The 25803-nt window shown below is 41.1% G+C and overlaps 1 protein-coding gene across 1 annotated transcript in view; it reads right to left on the reverse strand.

Moving 5' to 3' along the window:
- Positions 1-25803, reverse strand: part of LOC310926278 (contactin-associated protein-like 4) — a gene marked incomplete at both ends in the record, with an annotated part of 108412 nt that overhangs the window by 69806 nt on the left and 12803 nt on the right. The window contains one exon of the mRNA XM_083888378.1: positions 12664-12774. Coding sequence (XP_083744504.1) covers positions 12664-12774 — 111 coding nt within the window. The remainder of the gene's footprint in view (positions 1-12663; positions 12775-25803) is intronic.

Here is a 25803-nt window from a genome sequence, read left to right on the forward strand (position 1 = left end):
CACCCCCAGAAGACAGAGTCTTGTGATTGGCCAGTACTATCCAGCACATCCGTTCTCAGAAGCGCAGCGCCCCCCTCTGGAACGGCGGATGCACTGCTCCTCATTATCAAAACATTGTTTTAACAGTGTTTAAAAATAGCTTCGTCACGACTCCCCGCCGCAGTCCCTTTTATGACTTTAAACCGGAGTCAGACCCAGAGTCAGAAGACACTGTCGCTCGTGAAACACCTCCACAACAGACGTTATTCTTCTTCTGCGGTTCAATGTACGTAACCGGATGTGCCCGGACTAGTGCCCGGAGGAGGACGATCGGTTGTTCAGGAGAACCGCTGCTTACGTAACTATTACGGGATTTTCAGTGATCTCGTTGAGCCCCGAGATTACAATAAAACACAACGTTCTCAGCAATGGCTGAACTGTTTGTTTCGAACCGTCAGGGCTTCATAAACAAGGTAATGACGCAGATACACACCAAAAAAACAGCGATAATAGGAACTTCCGGTCTAGTTCCGCTTTAAATCCTTTTGCTTGTGTTTGCAGTCTTAACCATGTTAGTGCTGAGTGGGAAATAAATACTGACACAACAACCCTCGTTATGCCTACAGCAAAATGTGGAGGGGGAAAGCAATGCAAATTTTGTTTCGCAGTGATTCATTACTAAAAAAGGTGAAGCTGCAAAGGGAACAAAGAAGACAAAAACAGAAAAACATTGGAGACATTAAAACTTCTACACAAGACAAATCACCCAAACTTGGCATGTGTCAAAGAGTGATAGGAAGACAACAGAAAGACAAGATACTTTTACCTCATCAAGTATGTAATGGTGTCCCGAAAGTAATTAAAAAAGAAAAAGTGCCTTGAAGTGAATTTGAGCATTAAATTGAAGTCTATTTCAAGTGGAGCTTAAAGGTGAAGTAAGTAGTTTATAGTGCCATCTAGAGGAGAGGCTGAAATTTACAACAAAGACCTGCTGCTCTGCTCAACCCCCTCCGTTGTTTTGTTCTCTCGCTTTTGTCCTTACAGACTCCGGTAGAAACATGGCGTCTCGCAATGCATCTGCCGCAGTGGGCGGGCATCAGGAAGCTGCCTGCTGATTGGCTACCGAGTAGCGACAGCTCAATGGAAGCCGCCACAGGCTTGCAGTCGCTGTCCGTCTGGAACTCGTTCCCCCGTTCGACATCCGATAAAATAATTGTGAATATCTAACATTTATAATCTGACAAAATGTTAGATATTGACAATTATTTTGTTAGATGTTGAAGAGGAAAACTTGGGGAAAGTGTGCCAGACAGACAGCAACCAAGCCTGTGACGACTTCTGCTCCATTGAGCTGTCACTCCAAAACTCAGTAGCCAATCAGCAGGCGGCTTCCTAAGGCTCGCCCCGCAAACAATAAAACACGGCGCAAAGAACAAATCAGGAGGCACAAAGAACAAGTGTATTTACAAACAATGAAATACAATATGTTTGAATTATTAAATAGATATGTTTTCCGTCAAGTTTGAAAATATTGACAGAAATCTAATTCAATACATAAGAGGCTTTAATGAACAATTGGGAAGTAATAATCAGCTGCATGTGTCAATCAATCAATCAATCAATCAATCAATCTTTGTCTCACGGGACTTCACAGGGTTGGTAACACCCTCTGTCCTTAGACCTTCGACCAGGGTAAGGAAAAACTACCAGGGAAAAAACCCTTGTACAAAGAATAGGAAGTAAAAAGTCTGCCAGGATCCATCCATGTGTGTAAACAAGAATTACTCATAAGCGCAAATAATAAAGAGTATATATTGAATCACCACCAGGGAGCAACTGCAAAAAGACCTCAGTTTGACTGTGAAGCCCAATTTATACTCCTGCGTAAAGTGCTCTGCGTAGGCTACGCAGAGTCCTCTGCGTCGACGGAGAACCTGTTGTAGAGTCTCTGCGTCGTCTCCGGCTGCACGGAATATTTTTTAAGTGTCCGTCACTCCGTCAAGGGACAACGGAGACGGCAAGAGTTGCGATTGCTCCTCAGGACAGGCCGAGCGAAGCTGCTCTGTGCCGGTCTGTGGACGCCCTCTGAGCACCGAGCGTCCACAGAGGGCTGAGCTGATCCCCGCCGATAACGCCGCTGCCGAACTATAAATACGTCATATCTTAACACACACAGCACATGTTTAGACTCTAAATGGCCAATTTCTCGACTCAAATTATCTTAAAACTGCGTTCCGGGACACGGAAAAGTGAGAAACGGCCACTGTTTCAACAACAACAGTCTTTCTCTCTCTTTCTTTCTCGGACGCCATTGCTCACTGTAGCCTGAAGCACAACAACCTTGCGCAGCGACCCCTACTGATCGGGCGGGAAATTGCAGCGCCTATCCATCACCACGACGCAGAAGTATAAAGGCTCGAGTGGTCTACGTGGTGACGCAGACGGATAACGCATTACGCAGTCGGAGAAGTATAATGTGGCCTTAAGTCTCACTTTTTATGACAGCAGTTAATGGTGTGAATTCTTCATTAGCACATTATGTTAAACATTGTAAATTATGTTCCTATTTAGAGGAAAAAAATGCAATAAACAAAATATGTTCTGTGATAACACCAACAAATCACAGTACTTCTGACAGTGATTAATCGCACTATCACAGGGAAGTTTAAACCAAGGGTCTCAAACTCAAATGACCTGGGGGCCAATGAGAATCTATTGTGGTCAAGAGGAGGGCCGTCCTAGAGAACAAAAAGTTCAACTGTTCACAATATTGCATCATGATATCACACGTATACTTAATAATACTATTTGTGAAGCAAAATGAATGTATTAATATCAAAAACAGACATGTATTTTTAAATTACATGAATAATAGTGTGGACAACTGTTATTAAAATTCGTACCAGGAGCCGTTTCGGCCACTGCTATTCGTGGCTCGGGCACCAACAAGTGTATTTATATATGTAATTGAATGTTTTATACGATGCATTTAATAATGGGATAATTATGACCAAATGTCTTATTATTACTGTTATAATAAACATTGCTAACACACATATATTATATTCTATCACCTCGTTGGCAGCTGTGCCTCAGCTACACACTGTGTTTAAAGACGGTGAGGTCATGCATGGGCCATTTTTTCATTATAACATGATATTAAGTGGGTCGGCCGCATGTAATCGATTGGGGGGGCAGCATGTGGCCCCCGGGCCGCCAGTTTGAGACCCCTGGTTTAAACAGAAGAAGCCTTTATAGTTTTATAATGTGTGTTTTTTTTGTTTTTTTTTAACTTGTACCTTAAATAGTTTCAAACACTTGCATCAGATAATGTTTACATCATTTCCCCTCTAGGTTTTCCTGTTGCAAATCACATTTAGCCTCCTTTTTTTTATGTTTTAAGCCTACCTTGTGAAAAATATCGTCATATATTTCACGTATACGACTGTGCATCCTTAAGTAGCTCTCTGGACCGCAGATAGTTTAGTCACGGCATAAAAATCGTTTTAAGGGGGGCTGCCACGGATTAACGGCTCGTGCTATTTTCAGTAGACGGAGAGAGGGGATGTAAAAGCAATCTAGAGGAACCTATGGAGAGAAGCTTTTAACCACATTTAGTAAAAGGAATTGAACAATATTTACCCTTATAATTAGATTTACGGTGGGGACGACTACCTCAGATTAAGAGGATTTGAGTGGAGGAGCTGTAGAATTTAAAAAGATAAGCTGTTTATGAGCAGCGGAAGAGGCACATAAAAATCACTCAATGATCAATACCCGACTCTGCCCTCGAAAACTTCAACCTATATCCTCTGCTAGTGGTTAAATCCTCCCTCTCCGATACCTAAACGACTACATCCAGGAGATGATTACTCGGGTCTGATGAAGTGTTCCAAGTTTCAGCGTAATTACAGTGCTTCTTAATGTGCAATTATCAGTATGGCCCACTGAAAAACAGGGACCGTTTAGACGTTAAATACTGCCATTAACATTTAGCTATAAATGTTAAATGCTCTAATTAACATTTGATTATATAGAATGGAATTAATTTATCTCAATGTTTTCTTGGCAGCTCCCAAAAGGGCCGACTTTAAATTACTATTACAATAGACCACACGCTGCTACGAGTGCAGGAGTGAGGCCGCAGATTATGACCGAGAGGTAATAAATGATGAAAGGAGCGAGTAAATGTCTTTACCTGAGGGAGAAAAGTGGATAATGTGAGAAAGAAAAGACAGCTTTTGACAATTGACTGTGGTGCTATGAGAACATAAGCTGCTTCTGAGTGTACTATACTCTCCAGCATATCAGGAGTCAGGAATAGGCCAAAAGCGCAAATAAAGGTGAAAGGTCAAAGGTGAGCCTGTCAACTCAGTAAAGGATCACCCCCAGATGGAGATTGTCACTCCCAAGCTTAAAGGTCACATAGAGTGGTCCTGTTGCACATATATGTGAGTTATGGAGGTCTACTTACATATATTAAGTTGTTTTTATGGTCAAAATCCTCCTAGTTGATGTAAACGAGCCGATTGAAATCTGTCCTTTTCGAATCGCTTGTCAGTCGCGCTATTTCAGACATAAATCTCGCCCGAGAAGACAGAGTGTGTTGTGATTGGCCAGCCAGCGTAGAGCCTTCCCACCTGTGTTGTGATTGGCCAGGTATCTGGAAGTGACGTAATCTATCACGTCAGCTCTCAGAAGCGCAGCTCCCCCTCTGGAGCGGTGGATGCACTGCTACTCATTATCAAAACATTGTTTTAACAGTGTTTAAAAATAGCTTCGTCACGACTCCCCGCCGCAGTCCCTTTATGACTTTAAACCGGAGTCAGACCCAGAGTCAGAAGACACTGTTGCTCGTGAAACACCTCCACAACGGACGTTATTCTTCTTCTGCGGTTCAATGTACGCAACCGGATGTGCCCGGACTACCGCCCGGAGCAGGACGATCGGTTGTTCAGGAGAACCGCTGCTTACGTAACTATTACGGGATTCTCAGTGATCTCGTTGAGCCCCGAGATTACAATAAAACAAAGCGTTCTCAGCAATGGCTGAACTGTTTGTTTCGAACCGTCAGGCTTCATAAACAAGGTAATGACGCAGATACACACCAAAAAAAACAGCTATAATAGGAACTTCCGGTCTAGTTCCGCTTTAAACAAACTTCTGCCAACTCAAGACTGTCAGGACCGGCAGGATGTGTCCATGACAACAGCAGCACTGTTTCCAGCGCTATAGTCCTGCTTTTGACTTTGTCTTACTTATTCCAATCAGCTCAAAAGTAAGATTTAAGACAAAAGTTGAAAAGCAAAGGTGCCACACAGATTAAAAACATCTCAATCAAAGGTTTTTGATTAAAAACTGTTCTGAAATGTAAGTTGATTATAAGACAACATAAATACTAGTAAGTCGATAATGGAAAGTAAGTCGTCTATTTCCATCTGGCACTTGATATTTTTTAATTCACTTATCCCTCAGTGTGGCCATAACATTTACATATTTATTTAATTATACATAGATTAAATTGTTGTTCTTTCGCAACATATACAGTATATCATCAACAGGTCCTCTTTACGTGTGATTGACATTTGTAGATAAAATTAAATGAACAGAACACCAGGTTAGTTTTGCACTGAGGTCATGACAGAGGCCGTCAAGTCACCACTTTAAAATTCTTATCATCAACACTAGAGACAGTTTTTCTACACCATAAATTTGAGTGAGGTCATTTACATTGACATTGGCTTTTGTGGCTCAGAATACTGACTTCATTCTCTTTTTATTATGTTTACAAATTGCTTTCAATGGAATGTTACTTTTCATTGTTGCGTGCAGTCGTCACTTCACGAAGTGGGGATTGAAGAATTGTTTTTGGTGGCTCTGTGTATCTATCTGTCCGTCTGTCTGTCTGTACAATGGCGGAGAAAACAAAACCTAAAAGACGTCGGTATGAATGTAAAAAAACGCCAAGATAAAGTTTGCGGCAAAGAGAGGAACGGATGCAGATTTGGCGACTCTTCTCTCCGAGACAGTTTAGTTAAGCTTGGCTAGCTAAGTTAGCATCGTAGCTGAACAGGGACGGACATTTCTTCACTTTGAACTGTAGAGAAATAACGTTATTCATTTCAAGCATAGAAACTGGTACGGGAATCCGGTCTCCAGCGTGCTGCTGCTGTCCACTCGATGTCCAGCCGCTGTCGGCGTGTTTGACAATACAAAATCTTACATTTTAGCTTAGCGCCATTTCAGGAGCGCTACACTTATGCCACATGCAACCACCGTGGGTTCAAATCTCACTCCCTGACACTATGTTTCGTGTTCTCATAGACGACGCAGGGTTAAGCCCAATTTATACTCCTGCGTAAAGTGCTCTGCGTAGGCTACGCAGAGTCCTCTGCGTTGACGCAGAACCTGTTGTAGAGCCTCTGCGTCGTCTCCGGCTGCACGGAATATTTTTTAAGTGTCCGTCACTCCGTCAAGGGACAACGGAGACGGCAAGAGCTGCGATTGGTCCTCAGGACAGGCCGAGCTAAGCTGCTCTGTGCCGGCTCACAGTGAGCACCGAGCGTCCACAGAGGGCAGAGCTGATCCCCGCCGACTTCGTCGCTGCCGAACTATAAATACGTCATATCTTAACACACACAGCACATGTTTAGACTCTAAATGGCCAATTTCTCGCCTCAAATTATCTTAAAACTGCATTCCGTCACACAGAAAATTGAGAAACGGCCACTGTTTCAACAACAACAGTCTTTCTCCCTCGGACACCATTGCTCACTGTAGCCAAAAGCACAACAACCTTGCGCAGCGACCCCTACTGATCGGGCGGGAAATTGCAGCGCCTATCCGTCACCACGACGCAGAAGTATAAAGGCTCGAGTGGTCTACGTGGTGACGCAGACGGATAACGCATTACGCAGTCGGAGAAGTATAATGTGGCCTTTAGTGCTCATAACCCGGTTTATTGATTAACAGCCAGAGAATGCGACAAGTCCACATACGGGTAACTGGCATTCATCACAACATTCACCCGGTAACCTGTATACGTGAGGGTTTCTCAGTACCATATTTGCGTTGGCTCAAAAAGCATAACAACAACACAGTGACTGATCTACATTTAGTATCGACTAGAGAGTTTGTTTAGTAGGTCTGTCTGTTATTGCAATAAATAAATGATTACTTTGCAAACAAATGATGAATTTACACCGCAGGATTCGTCACTTGCCATAGTTGCTCCTTGCTCGTTGCTGATGGAGGATACCCGAACCCATCCGACAACCTCGAGTCTGGAGGGGAGGGGGTGAAGGGGGAGGTGGATACGACTCGCCGCAATATTTTAAATTTGAGTGTAGTAACTGTTTTTGGCCACATTCTTACATATGGCGCCTTTAAATGGGTTTTTGATCGATGGGAATGTATTTGGACTACAACATGGGCGAACGTGCTAATTTCTTCTTGATGTGTATCACGATCCTTTACCTGAAGTGCTGTATTTATTTCCTTTTCTTGATCTGCTTCCTGAGTTTTATTTTTGCCTTGATGTGACTAGTGTCGTTTTTCTCCTTGTGCCCTTTGTTTTGCTTTGTTCTGGGGTTATCTTTTTTTTTTTTTTTTTTTTGCTTGAGACTGCATTTGTCTGTAAAACTTTGAATTTGTTTAACCTGCACTAAAGATGAGCCCCCTGAGCAAGGTACATAACCCACAGTGCTCCCCCCCGGGCACTGCCCACTGCTAGTAAGGTTTCTAGGATGGGTTAAATGCAGAGAAGGGATTTCCCTAAGGGGATGAATACAATACAACATCTAAACAATTTATTAAAGAGACACCAAAGCAAAATAGTAACCAGAATGAGAACAATGGGGTGGGTTTTTCCCCCCCCCTGACTCACTTTGTTCTTGACAAAAACTGACTTCTAACTTCAGGCACAGGTGACACATGTGATGCAGGTTGGGGGGAAAAAAGCAGCAGAACAACAACCTACAATGTGAATGGTATTAATCATCACCTTCTTAGTGACTTCACCAAAAGAGGTAATAGTGCCAGGGCATTTTCCAGTTTAATTGATTGCCCATGAGTAAAGGGGCCATTGCTTACTGCTGCTGCTGCTGTTGGCCCAATTTTGTGTATGGCCATGCATTACGATACATACAGAGAGAGGCAAAGGTGGAAGTGTGAGGTGTGCGAACCATATGTGTCGGCCTGCCAATATGAGACCGAGAGGCAGCAGGGAGGCCAAAGCAGGCAGGTGGACTTTTATATCATCCCAGCTGTTCACTTGGCCTCTGATAGAATAAAAGTATTTTATGAGTCGGCGTTGGAAATTAGATGTCTACAAGCAAACTGCTTATCAGTTATGTGAGCCTGTGGGTTTCCATTAGCCTGTTATGTGTATGCACAGAAGAAAATATCTATAAAATATGTACAGTATATAAGATGGAAAAGACTAATTAAAATTTACAACCGACATGACAAACGTCTGTATTTGCCTGACCTGGAAGAACACTTCACATTGGATAAACCATAACCAGTCTTACAACTTAAATAAAGTGGGTTAACGTGTCAAATAAAGCTGAACCGAAATAAATAATGTACTATAAAACCCCCTCAATGTTTAGTGGATCGATAAGGCTAAATTTCAACATTACCTCAGTAAACCGGATTTTAGAAGCAATGAAAAGGTTTCGTTAACCTTCAATCCATTCTTATCTCTCTTTGGTGACTTGAACTTTTGTGCCACCGACTGCTTTTATCTAACACAGATGAATGAAAACGTGCATAAATAAAACATTTTCTTTTCCAGTTTTAATGAATATAAGCATTTGAATGGGAGCTTAGCTGCTGGTGGTGATGGTCACTGCTGAAGAAAACAGAAGGCTTCAGAAGCTTAATGATAATAATAATAATGCAAAAGAATCTGATTTTTTTGACTGACTGAATGTATACTGTATATGCACACATGCATTACGCGCAAATCATGCTGTCGTCTGCAGGAAACAGCCCAGCTGGGTGACTGGCTTTATGTCTCAGCTGTGCCTGCACATAATATCTCCCTCATTTTAATTTACGACAATGTGTTTATATGTGATTAGGGGGGAAGAAGAAAAAAAAAAAAATACACGAACAGCCTTCACAATCAAACAAATTTCGAAGACAAAATTTGGCTGCCTTATTTTTCAATTTGTCTCAGCTGGTGAAATTATTTTCACAGTTGGAGAGTGAAACAGAAAGAACTCCCAGACGCCCTGATTATTTTTCTGTTTTGGCTTTTGATATCTATATAAAAACAGACAAATCTGCAAACCACTGAAACAAGCTATGATAGCCGTTCATAACACCCTGCATCGGCAGCCAGCTCCCTCCTCAGTTGTTTCTGTGGTTAGTGAATCACAGCTCGGATTTATACCCCAGGCAAGAGGAAAGTGGCCCTGCGGAGTTCCCGATGCACCAGTGTGATATAAATCCAATGCATTTTTATACAGATTGTTGGCAGTGAACCACCGTCCTATCTATCAATCTACCTGTCTCCTTGTCCTCAACAGTGTCTGTCTCCCTCTGTCTAGTATCTGCAGCGACCACAGAGGTTTCTTTCAGACTGTGTGCAGCTCACTGAGGTTTGCCTCTGATGTTTTGTGCTCAGTGTCCTGTGGAGAGGCAAAGCCCCCCCCCCCCCCCCCCCCCTTCAGTAGGGAGACATCAGTTTTTCTGTCATTCAATTTTCCAGGCATTTCGCTGGCCTGTGGGTGCTTATTGACAGATGATGTCAACAAATGACTGCACAAAAGCCAACAGTCAAAAGTTTCTAATGGATAAGCTGTTGCACCTCAAACACCTCACTGCTCGTCACTTGCAGACACAGTGACTTTGGAGAACAGAAAAGGTCACTGCTGTCAAGTGCAAAGGGTAGAGAAGAGCGCTGACAAACAACTTTGACAAACAACCTCATGCACAGTACTTTAGATCCTTTTGCACAAATATGTCCAGGAAATAATCTGATGGGGTTTCTAAAACACTAACACCTTAGTTAGTCACCTTAACCCTTTAACACCTAAAGCCCAATTTATACTTCTGCGTAAAGTGCTCTGCGTAGGTTACGCAGAGACTCTGCGTCAACGCAGAGCCTGTCGAAGAGCCTCTACGTCGTCTCCGACTGCACGAAATATTTTTTAAGTGTCCGTCACTCCGTCAAGGGACAACGGAGACGGCAAGAGCTGCGATTGGTCCTCAGGACAGGCCGAGCTAAGCTGCTCTGTGCCGGCTCACAGTCGCACCGAGCGTCCACAGACGCGGGGCTGATCCACGCCGATAACGCCGCTGCCAAACTATAAATACGTCATATCTTAATACACACAGCACATGTTTAGTCTCTAAATGGCCAATTTCTCGCCTCAAATTATCTTAAAACTGCGTTCCGTCACACAGAAAAGTGAGAAACGGCCACTGTTTCAACAACAACAGTCTTTCTCTCTCTTTCTCTCTCGGACGCCATTGCTCACTGTAGCCTGAAGCAGAACAACCTTGCCCAGCGACCCCTACTGATCGGGCGGGAAATTGCAGCGCGTGTCCGTCACCACGACGCAGAAGTATAAAGGCTCGAGGCGTCTACGTGGTGACGCAGACGGATAACGCATACGCAGTCGGAGAAGTATAATGTGGCCTTAAGCCTCAAAATGTATGTCTTGACTTTAAAGACTTATTTTACCCATAAAAGGGGCAGAAAATGTCCTGTGATTAAGTGCATTTTTCCAGAATAACTTTCAATATCAGTGTATCAATAAAATAATGTATTAACAATTTAAAATGAAGGAAAACTAAATGTTTTATTTAAATAAAAAAATAAAAAAGAAACACTGTAGTTGTACATGAACACCACATTGTGCCTGTTAAATTTGAAATTTGAACAGTTTTATAAATATATTTAAAATAACATTTGTTAGAGTTTTTGTCCAAAAACAGGCCAAAAAATGGAAACCATGTACAGGCACTTTTCCAACTCTCTCCTCTCTACTGACAAAGACGTTAATTTGACGGCTTCCTGTAACAGCGCGAGTTAAATTACCGTAATAACCACAGTCGATGGCTGTGACTGGACTTTTTCCCGATGGCACACACGACCGCGTAATTGTGGTAACACAAAGTGTTAGCCAATAGCAAGAAGACCCGGGTTCCATGGGTTTGAGCGACAAGGGCCTTTCTGCAAGGAGTTTGCATGTTCTCCCCGTGTTCGTGGGTTTTCTCCGGGTTCTCCGGCTTCCTCCCACAGTCCAAAAGCATACAATATGGGGATTAGGTGAATTGGTCACTCTAAATTGACCGTAGGTGTGAGAGTGTGAGTGAATGGTTGTTTGTCTCTATGCGTGGCCCTGTGATGGACTGGCGAACTGTCCAGGGTGTACCCCGCCGTGGAGGATAAAGTGGTAGATAATGGATGGATGGATGGAAACCGGGGACGGACTGGGACTAAAAAGCAGGTGCGGCCATTGTGATGATCCACTTTTTTTTTAAATTTATTTACCTATTGACACAAAAGTGAACCATCCATTGAAAGTAGACCTGTAATCTTGAGAGAAACAACAGCATGCTCCATGGCAGCTGTCAGTGAGCTGCAGGTGAGTAGGCGCAATGTTTAAGCACGCGCACTCAATTTAGTGCTCTTTATTTGGGATCCTAGTAAATCAGGCCCCTCTGTGTTCTGTTTCATGGTTTGTTAATACTGTGAAAGACCTATGTAAATCAGTAATTGTTATTGTGGTGCCGGGGTTCCTTAGTCTGTTAGGAGCTTGATTTGTGAAATAAATAATTAATTAAAGGTCACAGAGTGGTCCTGTTGCACATAAATGTTAGTTATGGAGGTCTACTTACATATATTAACTTGTTTTTATGGTCAAAAACCTCCTAGTTGCTGTAAAATAGCCGATAGAAATCCTCTTTTCTGACAGTGTTTTTCAGCCGCGATGTTTCAGAGTGAACTTTCACACCCAGAAGACAGAGTCTTGTGATTGGCCAGTACTATCCAGCACATCCGTTCTCAGAAGCGCAGCGCCCCCCTCTGGAACGGCGGATGCACTGCTCCTCATTATCAAAACATTGTTTTAACAGTGTTTAAAAATAGCTTCGTCACGACTCCCCGCCGCAGTCTCTTTTATGACTTTAAACCGGAGTCAGACCCAGAGTCAGAAGACACTGTTGCTCGTGAAACACCTCCACAACGGACGTTATTCTTCTTCTGCGGTTCAATGTACGTAACCGGATGTGCCCGGACTACCGCCCGGAGCAGGACGATCGGTTGTTCAGGAGAACCGCTGCTTACGTAACTATTACGGGATATTCAGTGATCTCGTTGAGCCCCGAGATTACAATAAAACACAACGTTCTCAGCAATGGCTGAACTGTTTGTTTCGAACCGTCAGGGCTTCATAAACAAGGTAATGACGCAGATACACACCAAAAAAAACAGCGATAATAGGAACTTCCGGTCTAGTTCCGCTTTAATACTGTGAAAGACCTATGTAAATCAGTAATTGTTATTGTGGTGCCGGGGTGAAAATGTGAATGAACAAACTTAATTCAAGTACGTCTCCTTGTGTCTCCTTGTGGAATTTACATACAGCATTTGAAAACACTATCTTAAAATGTGTTGTTGTTGTTATTGCAAAGAGTAATTATATTTAAGCAGTGATGAGTCCTCACCTTCTCTCCTGTTGACCTTGGCAAACACCGCCCCGTGGCTGCTGGACAGCTGGGAGGAACTTCTGAAGGACGACGGCAGCAAACTGGACACAAGTGGACCGTCGCATACGCCTGTTCACCAGGCACAAAGCAGGGGAAAAAAAAGAAAGGAATAAACGTGAGGAACCTTTTCTTTATCATGAACCCCCGAAAGGTTTATACACTGTACATAATTTAAGTACCATCTGCTATACGATGGCAGTGTTTCAGTCTGGGATGTCTTCCAAACTGGCAGTCTACCACTCTACTGCCAATGTGTTCCTGGACAAGACACTTAACCTTACATCCCCTAATATACTGCTGCACATCCAGCTACTGGTGCTGGTCCCAGGCCCCGAGGAAAAATTGGTGGTGTAAAAATCTTTTATTGTTATTTTTATTATTATTTTTATTATTATTTTTTTAATAATTAAAAAAGCTTTGTGAATTTTCAGCTTCTTAAAATGAGAATGTTTTCTGATTTATTTGCTCCATATAACAAAGAAATCATTACAATATGGACCAAACCATTGCGGCCCGAATACAGATGTTTTCTTCTAATATGGTTTTTTTGCTTGCTTGATTGTAGGTTAGAGCAGGCTTGGTCCCAGTGGAGAAGGACACAAACAAATCACTCGGAGACCTTTTCATGCCTCAGGTGCTTTGATGTTCATGAATGTCAAGGACAAGGACTGAGAGTCCCAAGTTTCCCCCAAAGTCCCATTGAGTCCCACATTGATTGTGGATGAGTGACCCAAAAATGACATGTCTTAAAAGGATATCAGTGGCAGTGGATGCTTTAAAGGGGAAATAAGTAGTTTATAGTGCCATCTAGAGGAGAGGCTGAAATTTACAACAAAGACCTGCTGCTCTGCTCACCCCCTCCCTTCCCTGAGCGCTACGGTATCCACAGCTGGTCAAATGTCGTCCTCGTCGTCTTTCTCCGTGTCAGCAGATGAGGTTCGTGAGGCGAGGGAGAGGGCGGAGCTACCACGGCCGTAGCAGACGAAGCGGAGAGAGAGGAGGCGGGACTTCTGCTACAAGTAAAGAGACGCTTGATTTGTTCTCTCGCGTTTGTCCTCACAGGCTCCGGTAGAAACATGGCGTCTCGCTGCTAACAGTGGCTATGCAACCGCGGCCCGCGACCATGTTATTTTACATGACTTTTTGAAACACTACGACAATGTAACAAAAACTATTATACAGCGACTAGACAATGCAGGAGCACATAATGTGTATAAAAAAAAGTGGATTTTGGGTTATATAAACCCATAAATACTACACATTGTACCTTTAAGTACATAATATTTGACATACTAAATTAACACATTACTCTGTAAAAACAGAACATAAGATCACATTATTTTTAAATATTTTTTGACATGGCTGTGAGCACTGCTGCGACTCTCATGCTAACCATTTGCATCAATTCACTTACGGATGCTGTTCGTATCACAAATCTAATAATGGCTGACATTTACCCTGTGACAAAAAAAAAAGAAACAAAAGAGCACAAGAAGTCAGCCCAGAAGAAGCAAGCAATTTTAACAGGCACATAGAGCTGCAGGACGAATATATTGTTGATTATGTACACAGCTCCAACCCTAAAGACCCCGACAGGCATTATAAGTCAGTGGGAGCAATGCAATCATTTGCAAATGATTAAAATGTAACATTAAAATAAAAATTGAAAACCTGAGAAAATGTGCGGTGAGGACAAATGCACCCATCACAATCTCTTCATCGTCTCTTTCTGTTTTTTTGCAGGGGTTTGTAAAAGTCACGGCTAATTGCCCCCAATCATCAAAGTGTAAAATATACAGCCCACTGAGACACCACTGACCCCACCATCGTCACAACCTCTGATCTTATTTATGATGTGTTGGAAATATGATCGACGGCAGGTGATGACACAAGCCACCCCAACCAGTCAGGGACCAGGAGGGGGTGACGGTGGGGAATCGTTCCCTGTGTCACTTCTCATGTGTTTTGTGTATTTTTAGATACAGACAATGAAACAACAGTGTTTCATCAGGGAAAAAAGAGAAAAGAAAAAGAAGAGAAAAAAGAGAAATATAACATCTCATAATCTGACAGAGATCACCTGTGGACCTGATACTGACCTAAGCCTCGTTTCACATAAATCCATGAGTGGTTTGGTCAGAAAACAGTATAATCAGTGATGATATTCTCAAATGTCTTTCTTTTTGTCCACAAACCAAAATGATTTAGTTTTAAACGATGTATTTGTTCCATGTAGCAGATAAAACTGTGACAAGTATTGTAAAGCACTTGAGAGGTTTAATAAAGTCCTGTAAAACGCATTTGAAATATCTGTTAATCCATACGGAGGCATTTCTTTTATTAAAGTGGCCAATTATTTAATAATTGCAAGTGTTTTTAAACTCTGTAAATGTAGCCTGAAGGTTGCTTTCCACCAGAGCCAGGCAAGATAATTCAAAATGTATTCTCCCGTCTACCGTTAGTGACAAAAAGGCTTCAACTGAGATTGCATTGTCAACATTATTGCGCTTCCCTTCAAGTGCAGAGGGATTTTCAATACCTGAGACTATAAGCCACAGTGTGTCACAGTTTTGAACAGGCTGTCATATACCTACCTAGGTGTAACCCAGTCTAACCCCTCTCCTCTCGGCAGACGCGTCAGTTCGTCTGAACATTTCTTTTTAAACTTTAGTGATCTGACTGCATCTTCACAGGGAGGGGAAGCTTCAGGAAACTTCAGGTTTTCACCATCATCCCACACAAACTGCTCCAAGAGTATCTCTTATAGGTGAAGTAAGTAGTTTATAGTGCCATCTAGAGGAGAGGCTGAAATTTACAACAAAGAACTGCTGCTCTGCTCACCCCCTCCCTTCCCTGAGTGCTACGGTGTCCGCATCTGGTCAAATGTCGTCCTCGTCGTCTTTCTCCGTGTCAGCAGATGAGGTTCGTGAGGTGAGGGAGAGGGCGGAGCTACCGCGGCCGTAGCAGAGAGAGAGAGGAGGCGGGACTTCCGCTACAAGTAAAGAGACGCTTGATTTGTTCTCTCGCGTTTGTCCTTACAGGCTCCGGTAGAAACATGGCGTCTCGCTGCTAACAGTGGTTATGCAACCGCGGCCGGCGACCATGTTATTTTACATGACTTTTTGAAACACTACGAAAATGAAACAAAAACTATTATACAGCGACTAGACAATGCAGGAGCACATAATATGTACAAAAGAGTGGATTTTGGGTCATATAAACCCATAAATACTACACAGTGTCCCTTTAATACAACAGCAATGAACGTTTTCCTGAGCAGCAGCAGCAGCAGCAGCTTCAACTGCAGATATTAATTAATTCCATGAATCGCTTCACCAGTGCTCAAACAGCTCGATCCCACTCAGTGAACTCATAGACAGCCAAACTTTGCATCTTCCTCATGATCTCCGTCTGGTTCACCACTGTAACAAACACTCCATTAATAATATTCATACTGAAAGGGTATACCGCAGGTTTTAATGACATCTATTTCATTTTAACTTTATAGTTCTACATGAAATATACTCCACTGCACTATAATCCACTTGCAAATGTTACAAAATGCAGGTGTTAAGTGGGGATTACAAAAGCAACATTACCTCAACATTACAGGTCAGTTTACTGGCAACATTATTTCGAAAGCTGTTGCTTTTAGATGACACATGTTGCCATATGTTGCTTTTTCAGAAGCTTCTGTAATAACCATAATAATATTTCATTGCACACAAACCAATAGTGAACACACACACACACAAGGCCGGCACAGGAACAATGGGGATTGAGCAGAGGTGGAAAAAGTACTAAAATATTCTCAAGTAAAAGTACCAATACTTTGATGAAATATTACTCAAGTAGAAGTAAAAGTACTCATCTGAAAACGTACTCAAGTAGGAGTAAAAAGTAGTTCATTTGAAGTGTACTTTAAGTAAAAGTTACTTTCTTTGCGTGGGGTGTGAGGGTAGTAAAAATAGGACAAGGGCTCAGAAATCCAAAACCATTTTGTTTTTAATTAAAGAATAAGTGTAACAAATATAAGTGCAATAACAACAACTTCATAACAACTGTACTTCTTGTTCAGTTTAAGCAGTTTAAAGTTAGTTGAGCTCATCCATTTAGTGGTAAAATATTACAGTAAACATGTTTACTCTCAATCCTTCTCTCTCTCACACACACAAACACACACACTCTCTTGCTCTATGGAGTTAAATTTGTTCCACTGATATTTGTATGTGTGCAAAATTGTGATCCACACGTATTTCTTGATTTGTATGTGCATGTGTTTTGAGATCCACAAATAAAAAAATCCAATTTGTAACTTGTATATTGATTTTTACAAATAAAGATGTCATTTGTAAATAACGTGACTTTGTAAAAAGGAAATTTGCATTTGTGAATTGTGATTTTGCATTTGTGGATCGCCAGAATGACTCCTCGCCAGAATGAATCCTCGCTTTCCACAGCTACGGATTTTTGAGACATTCTTTGCATGAAAGTCGCACCGATCCACACGAATGTGCAGCTTGTGATCCACGCGTATTTCTTGATTTGTATGTGTGTTTTGAGATCCACAAATAAAAAAAATCCAATTTGTAACTTGTATAATGATTTTTACCAATATAGATGTCATTTGTAAGTAAAGTGACTTTGTAAAAATGAAATTTGCATTTGTGAATTGTGATTTCGCATTTGTGGATCATATATGTGGATCACAATTTGCACATTTACAAATATCAGAGGAACAAATTTAACTCATATACATACTTGCTCTCTCTCTCACACACACACACAGGTCAAAAGTACAAAGTAATGCCTGCATGATGATGCTCATAAGTGTTTCTACAGTCAAACTGACATAAAGGAGCATACTGAGGACCAGTGAGTGTTTTTAACCAACAAAGTGAGGTCATTTTTACAGAGTGAAGACAGTTTGGCTGGTCCTCACTTTGTTTTCATTGAAATCACTTCCTTAGGTTGCTTTAACATGCTATACTCAATTTGTCAAAAAAAAATATCTAGTATAGTATGACGTTTTTGTCAAATTTTGGACCAAAATATTTTGGTCAAATGTTTTTTTTGAATTTTGGTCGACAGTATAATATGACCGTTTTGTCAAATTTTGGACCAAAAATTTTGGGTGAAATTTTTATTTTCAAATTTTGGACGACATAGTATAGTATGACGTTTTTGTCAAATTTTGGACCAAAAATTTTGGGTCAAATTTTTATTTTGTTAAATTTTAGACGACATTGTAAAATATGACGGTTTTGTCAAATTTTGGACCAAAAATTTTAATAAATCAAAAAAGTTTTCCAGCCCTTTTTGCTCTGGGGCTCCACCTGCAGGCATTTTACGGTACTGCACCCGGTAGTTGTTTATAGATGTCATTCATGAAGTAGATATTTGTAATTGTGTTGATTTAAAAAGTGGAAAATGCTGGTCCTCACTTTGTCAACACTTTTACCCAGTCCTCAGTATGCAGCAAGTACAAGAATGTGTGTGTGTGTGTGTGTGTGTGTGTGTGTGTGTGTGTGTGTGTGTGTGTGTGTGTGTGTGTGTGTGTGTGTGTGTGTGTGTGTGTGTGTGTGTGTGTGTGTGTGCGTGCGTGTGCTGTCAGAGAACGAGAATGTGTTAATGCCATCAAAGCAGGCAGGTTCTTCACTATTGGGAGGCACATCTTGCACTGCATGATGATGCTGTTGCCTTTCCTACGCTTGAACAAAAATAAATCTTCCAAATGCGGCCAAGGATTTCTTATATGCATCTTGTTCTACAGACTTCGATGTTTCAGCTTCAGCTTCACCTATTTCTATATCTGGGTCTTCTGGATCGTGACCGCTGGTCGTGCCTGCTTTGTCGACCCTCATTCCAGCACTAGAAACTAATTACTTTGCGCCCACTAAAGCCTTGTGTGATGTGGCGCGGGGCTTCGCAGACGTGCCCAGCACACTACGGCGAGTATGAACAAGCTTGTCCGTGCGCGCCCTCTAAGTTCACGTGCCAGTGCTGGTGCTAATCACATTATCATTATGGTTCATATTTTCCCTTTGTAGGTTTTTACTGGGCTGAATTTTTATTTTTACTCAGTAAACGGATAGGATTTATGAAGTAACTAAGTACAATGGTCGAAACATACTCAAGTAAAGTACAAAATCCCAAGTACAAAATTGTACTTTAAACTAAATACAAAATACACAAAAAAAGTAAAGTGAGGTGAGTAAATGTATTTCGTTACTTTCCACCTCTGGGATTGGGTGTATAGCTCGGGGGCATCCCAGCCCTTGGCCCGTCCCAGAATTTAGCCAGTTGCAACCCCAGTTCTTTTCCTCTTCAATGAATCAGTTAAAGGTACAATATGTAGTATTTATGGGTTTATATAACCCAAAATCCACTTTTTTATACATATTATGTGCTCCTGCATTGTCTAGTCGCTGTATAATAGTTTTTGTTTCATTTTCCTAGTGTTTCAAAAAGTCATGTAAAATAACATGACCGCGGGCCGCGGTTGCATAGCCACTGTTAGCAGCGAGACGCCATGTTTCTACCGGAGCCTGTAAGGACAAACGCGAGAGAACAAAACAAGCGTCTCTTTACTTGTAGCAGAAGTCCCGCCTCCTCTCTCTCCGCTTCGTCTGCTACGGCCGCGGTAGCTCGCCCTCTCCCTCGACCAGCTGAGGATACCGTAGCGCTCAGGGAAGGGAGGGGGTGAGCAGAGCAGCAGTTCTTTGTTGTAAATTTCAGCCTCTCCTCTAGATGGCACTATAAACTACTTATTTCCCCTTTAAACGGAGATGACAAATTGGCTTGAAAAATGTCCAATTCAGTACACAAGATAATGAAAAATTGAAGCTGATAAGATTTGGAGTAGAAAAACTGAGGCCAAAAACAATTATTCATCAAACCCTGTATTAAACGTAGAGTATGTCATGACCGGCCTGCTTTGATAAGGTCCTATTTGTAATCCACCAAACTACTTTTAAATGACTGTGTGATTTTTTTTTCTATAGGCTATTTGGTTCTTAGTGCAGAAAACACGTACAACGCACCAAACCATTTGCAGTTTTGACTGAAGAAGCAACCTGTTAAAACAGTTACAGCAACTGAGAGTCACATTTAATGAGTAGTCAGTAGACAAGTAATGTTAAAGCTACACTGAGGAAGTAGGCTTTGGTAAACATCCAAAAGAAATAGACTTAAGGCCACATTATACTTCTCCGACTGCGTAATGCGTTATCCATCTGCGTCACCACGTAGACCACTCGAGCCTTTATACTTCTGCGTCGTGGTGACGGATAGGCGCTGCCATTTCCCGCCCGATCAGTAGGGGTCGCTGCGCAAGGTTGTTGTGCTTTTGGCTACAGTGAGCAATGGCGTCAGAGGGAGAGACTGTTGTTGTTGAAACAGCGGCCGTTTGTCACTTTTCTGTGTCCCGGAACGCAGTTTTAAGATAGTTTGAGGCGAGAAATTGGCCATTTAGAGTCTATACATGTGCTGTGTGTGTTAAGATATGACATATTTATAGTTCAGAAGCGACGAAGTCGGCGGTGTTCAGCTCCGCCCTCTGTGGACGCTCGCTGCTCACTGTGAGCCGGCACAGAGCAGCTTAGCTCGGCCTGTCCTGAGGACCAATCGCAGCTCTTGCCGTTTCCGTTGTCCCTTGACGGAGTGACAGACACTTAAAAAATATTCCGTGCACCCGGAGACGACGCAGAGGCTCTTCGACAGGTTCTGCGTCGACGCAGAGGACTCTGCGTAGCCTACGCAGAGCACTTTACGCAGGAGTATAAATTGGGCTTTAGTGTTGTAAAGTTATCGTTAAGAGTTCAATATAGCCTTATGATTGAATATTCACATCTATCCAGTGCAGATGTTTTGTAATCACAAACAGTAAACCATGAGAAATTATTTGTAAAATAAAAAAAAGCAATGATATTTGTAAAAAAATAAAATGGGCTACTATACCTGGTCTCAAGATGAATGATTCTGCTTTCGAATTTCACATATATTGTTGGCTTTTCAACAAATGCACATTACCGCAAGTGTAATCTATGTATTTTACGACATCTGTAACTAACAATAACTTTTTACCAAATGCAGAGGTAACCCAAGAGCAATCTGATCTGCTGTGGTGACCCCTAAAGGGAGAAACCAGAACAAGTGAGACATCATTAAGAGTTATGAAAAAAAAATGTCCAACGCATCTGTGAAGTCACATTTCACACACAGGTGACACAGTGGTGGTAAAAAAATACCACCACCACAGTTGAAAACCTTTTTATGCAGAGTCACTTTGGTTTAAATATCCCAGAAATACATGCTAATTTTATTGCGACAGAAGCTTGAGCCAACCACAGTGCCCAGACGGACAAATCCCATCCGAGTTCTGGAAGTGACCCAGACAGTCGAGTTCAACTTGCCCTCGTTCTCTCTGAGCCATCATTGAGTGGGAAAATAGCTGAAGACAGCTGTTCTTCTTTTCTCTTTTGTCTATAAACATTTTTCACTGTTCACCAAAGATGAAACTGTGCTCAAAAGCACAAACACTAAAGCACCTTCTCAAAGTCTTCGTCGACTCTCATGGTTAACAGTGGATAACAGATTGGTTTTCAACACAACAACATTTTTCAGAAACACAGTCTTTTCTTCTCAACCCGTTTTGCTATATAACCAAATTTGCAGGTGTGATCGGGTTCATTCACATTTGACTAGGGCCGCTGCTAATGACCAGTTGATGTTACCTCCCCCAAAATCAAATGCTTTTAAGAGAACGGTTATTTATCGTGGCATCAATTATTGGAATAATTGTCCACTGAATATACGCAAACTGAATAGTAAAGTATCTTTCAAGTACCATTTGAGAATACACTATTTAAGTTTGTGAGTTGGGGATGGACAGACAGAATGTAACAATGAATGTAATGCTCTAAGAACTTATTCTGTACATTTATTGAAATTTTTATAATGATAATGATCTTATCCTTATACTCAATTTGTAAAAAAACCAACTCAAAACCAAATTTTTTTGTCAAATTTTTTTTTTTTTGTCAAAACATTTTCTCAAATTTTGGACCAACATTTTTTGTCAAATTTTGGACCAAAACATTTTCTCAAAGATTTTTTCAAATTTTGGACGACATAGTATAGTATGACGTTTTTGTCAAATTTTGGACCAAAAATTTTTGGTCAATTTTTTTTTCAACTTTTGGACGACATAGTATAGTATGACTTTTTTTTCAAATTTTTGACCAAAAATTTTGGGTAATTTTTTTTCTTTTCAAATTTTGGACGACATAGTATATAGTATGACGTTTTTGTCAAATTTTGGACCAAAAATTTTTGGTCAATTTTTTTTTCAACTTTTGGACGACATAGTATAGTATGACTTTTTTTTTCAAATTTTTTGACCAAAAATTTTGGGTAATTTTTTTTTTTTCAAATTTTGGACGACATAGTATATAGTATGACGTTTTTGTCAAATTTTGGGTCAAAAATTTTTTTTCAAATTTTTGGATGACATAGTATAGTACGACGTTTTTGTCAAATTTTGGACCAAAACATTTTTGTCAACGATTTTTTCAAATTTTGGATGACAGTATAGTATGACGTTATTCTGTACATTTATTGACATTTTAATAATGATGTCTACAATGTTTCACTGCTTTTAAATTAGATTTTTTAAGAATGTATTCTGAAAATGTACTGATGATGCTTATAATTATGTCTGCAATGTTTCACTGCTTTTAGATTTTGTAAGAACTTATTTGTGGACCCCAGGAAGACTAGCTTGTCTAACTTTGGTGACAGCTAATGGGGATCCTTTTAAATAAACAATAAACAATAAACAAGAGGGAAAACTAGAATGGATTATTTCTAACATGAAAAACACATATCCCTCAAGGATGTATTAGTTGAAATTTCAGCCTAATGATGGTTCCACATCTAAAGTTGAAGAATTACCAAATTCATGACAATGAATGATGAAAGACATTCAATCACCCGAAGTATGTGGATTTATCCGAAGTTGACCATCAATAAAACATATCATCATATCAAGACAGTGAGAGAAATGTTAGTTCCCCATTTCCAGCTCGTCTCATTAGGTCAGATGTTATGAAATAACAATACACTTGTTAGCTGTTTTCTGTGCTAAAATGGAGAGAGCAGTGCTGTTATTTCCTCTGTGATAAGCACAGTACATCAACATATGGCTCCACGGGCAGCAAAGCCAATCAGCTGAATGAAGTTATCAAAAACGCACAAAGCAGCCAAGTAAATTGGTCTTCTGAAGAAGTCCTAACCATTCACACACACCAAATGAAATGCGAGTAGTATATAGGATGTACCAGTACATTCCCATACCTGCCACTAGGGGGCGAAAATATCTATTTTATATATACCTATTTAATTATGCATTAAAAAAAACGAAAAACGATTTGAAAAATGCGCATGCGCTAGGGGAGGAGTAAGGCGGGTATGCCCCTCCTTTAGGGCGTGTTTTTAGGGTTATAGGCCTCTTATCCAGGGATGTGTTCAGAAGCTCTCCAGTCCTCATAATCTGAACACTACCACCACATGCATAATTAAATAGGTATATATTAAATAGATATGTTCGGCCCTAGCAGCAGGTATGGAAATGTACTGGTACATCCTATATACTACTAATGTGCTCCAAAACAGAAAAGGGTGCATAATAATAATCATAATAATTAGAGAGTAAAACAGTTCCAATCACTCACACTGAAAAATGGAAGTCTTATGCAGATGTGTGACATTTGCTGCAGGTTACATCACTTTGTATTAATGGACCCAGGAGGAGCCGTGTGGAGTGTGTGATGGGTGATCGTTAATGCTTCATTTTTGCATTTCAAAATAGACAAGACAAGACATTAAAAGGCACTAAAGCACTAAACTCTCATTGGAATTTTTCTTCTAACATCAGCATCCAGAACGACACACACACACACACACACACAGACACACACAGATAAATGTGGTCACAGTTCTTTGCATTATGTGAACTCAGTGAAACCCCGGGGACTATGAGCGAGCATCTCCCTTCCTCCTTCCCATAGAGGACAATTTGATACAAATATAAAAACATATTCTAAGATACACTTCAGGGAAGACAATTTTTATTATGGAATGTTTTGATTTGATTAGATTTTTTTTTTTTGTAATCAACTTTGTATTTGTTTTAACAATAATATCATATACACACAAACACTGAATAACCACAACACTGCAACCCACATCTGCAACGTTTGCGGCTTAGAATTATTAATGCGAGCTGATGACCACTCCAGATAGATCACTACGAGGGGAGCTTGTAGCCAGTGTTTTGGCGGAAGCCATCTTAAAACTATATATTTTTTTGCTGCCGTCATGCCAGCCATCCAAAGTTTACGCTCTACCTAAGCAATCATAGGGCCAATTCCAATTCCTATCTTAACCCTCAAGCTCAACCCTTAATCTTAACTGGCCCTCAAAACCAAGTGTTGAGGGTTATTTTGTCACTTAGAAATGGGACACCCCTTAAATGCAGATACGTCTTCAGACTGTGGGGGGCAGAATAACGCGAAAGCTGCGTCCAGTCTGTCAACTCCAAAAAAGAAGAAGAAGAAGAACACATTTACGTCACGATTATTTTTTACGATCCGTTTATCAGTGAAATTATTAGGTTGTCAGTTAGTTATAAGATGATACTCATACAAATACCACAACCACGGACATATTCAGCTGACAGTTACCACACACCACGGCTTATTGAAAAGTAAACGATAGCAAACGATCGCTTGTCTGCACCGGCCGGCTATTGACAAACGATCGTAAAATAAAAATAAATGTTACGCAACAATGACGTCAATAATTCATAATATGGGCCTAAACTAAGATAATACAATGGTTTTCATCATTTTTATATCTCCATTAACAAAGAAAATACAGAATTTGTAGCGTACTCGTTTCGCTGCTTTCGGCGCCATCTTTGTTTTGTGAAAACACGCAATGCATTCTGGGTAGCTCTTGCTTCCAAGGGTGGTCTCGGAAAATCTCAATATTGAGGATGATACAGCCCTTAAACCCTCAACTTAATTTTTCTGAGAATCGGGACAGCACTTGCACTAGAGGGAGCGCACATTTTTGAGATTGAGGGTTAAGCAAGGAATTGGAATTCACTCTTGCTATGCTTGTGACAGTTTTTTGTGAGCAAAGACAGTCTTGAAATATCAGATCAGTTCATAGTGCATAAAGAACACTCCAGTGGTATGTATCGCTGTATTTGAGACTTTTACTATATAAGTTATCACCCACTCGTATATGGTATGGATTGTTCCACCCCAAACCACGATACATTATCGATTGTTTCCACCAAGTGGAATGGTTTTGGTTTGTTACAGTACTTTTTGTGTTTCCATTAGGAAGAGTACCAAAATAAACAGCCCCAACTGTTCCATTTCTCTGTACTCTTCCTTAGGGTATACCAGAGTAATGGTACGGTACAGTTCAGTACGGTATGGTATATGGGTGGAGCTAGACTGTCATGTTGCACTACAGGCTTTGGTCATCTCACTGCCTCAACTACTGCAACACCTGGCTAACAGGCCTCTCCACCTGTGCTGTGAAATTCTAGCAACTTTTTCTAGTGTTATTGGTGACTTTTGTGGCGTTTGGCGACTCTGACGTACTCTGACGCACGTATCACTCGGTTACTGCGCTCAACAAGCAGCGGCTGCTGCTGGGATTGCCTCGCCCTCCCAAAGTGCTCACAGGCGGTCAGTCTCCCGGTCGCTTCCACAGCAGTCCCAGCCTGCAGTCAGAGCAGAGAGGAGAGTGTCCAGGCTGCTAATGAAACACGCATGTGCATGGCCGCCGCATGGCCCTGGCTTACAAAGTGGGGCGTCAATGAAAATGTTTCTTCACTCAGTCTCACACAAAAATAATTCACTGCATTTGACACATATCAGACATAACAAACACACATATATACATATACACATATGGTTTGTCTGGTATGTGTCAGTACTGATATTTGTACCGTGTCACGGCATACATGTGGTTATATCAAGCAAATGGCCAATTATGCAAATTAGGCAATGACGTGAT

Source organism: Microchirus variegatus, assembly GCF_963457635.1.
Source record: "Microchirus variegatus genome assembly, chromosome: 4".
In the NCBI taxonomy this organism is placed as follows: Eukaryota; Metazoa; Chordata; class Actinopteri; order Pleuronectiformes; family Soleidae; genus Microchirus; species Microchirus variegatus.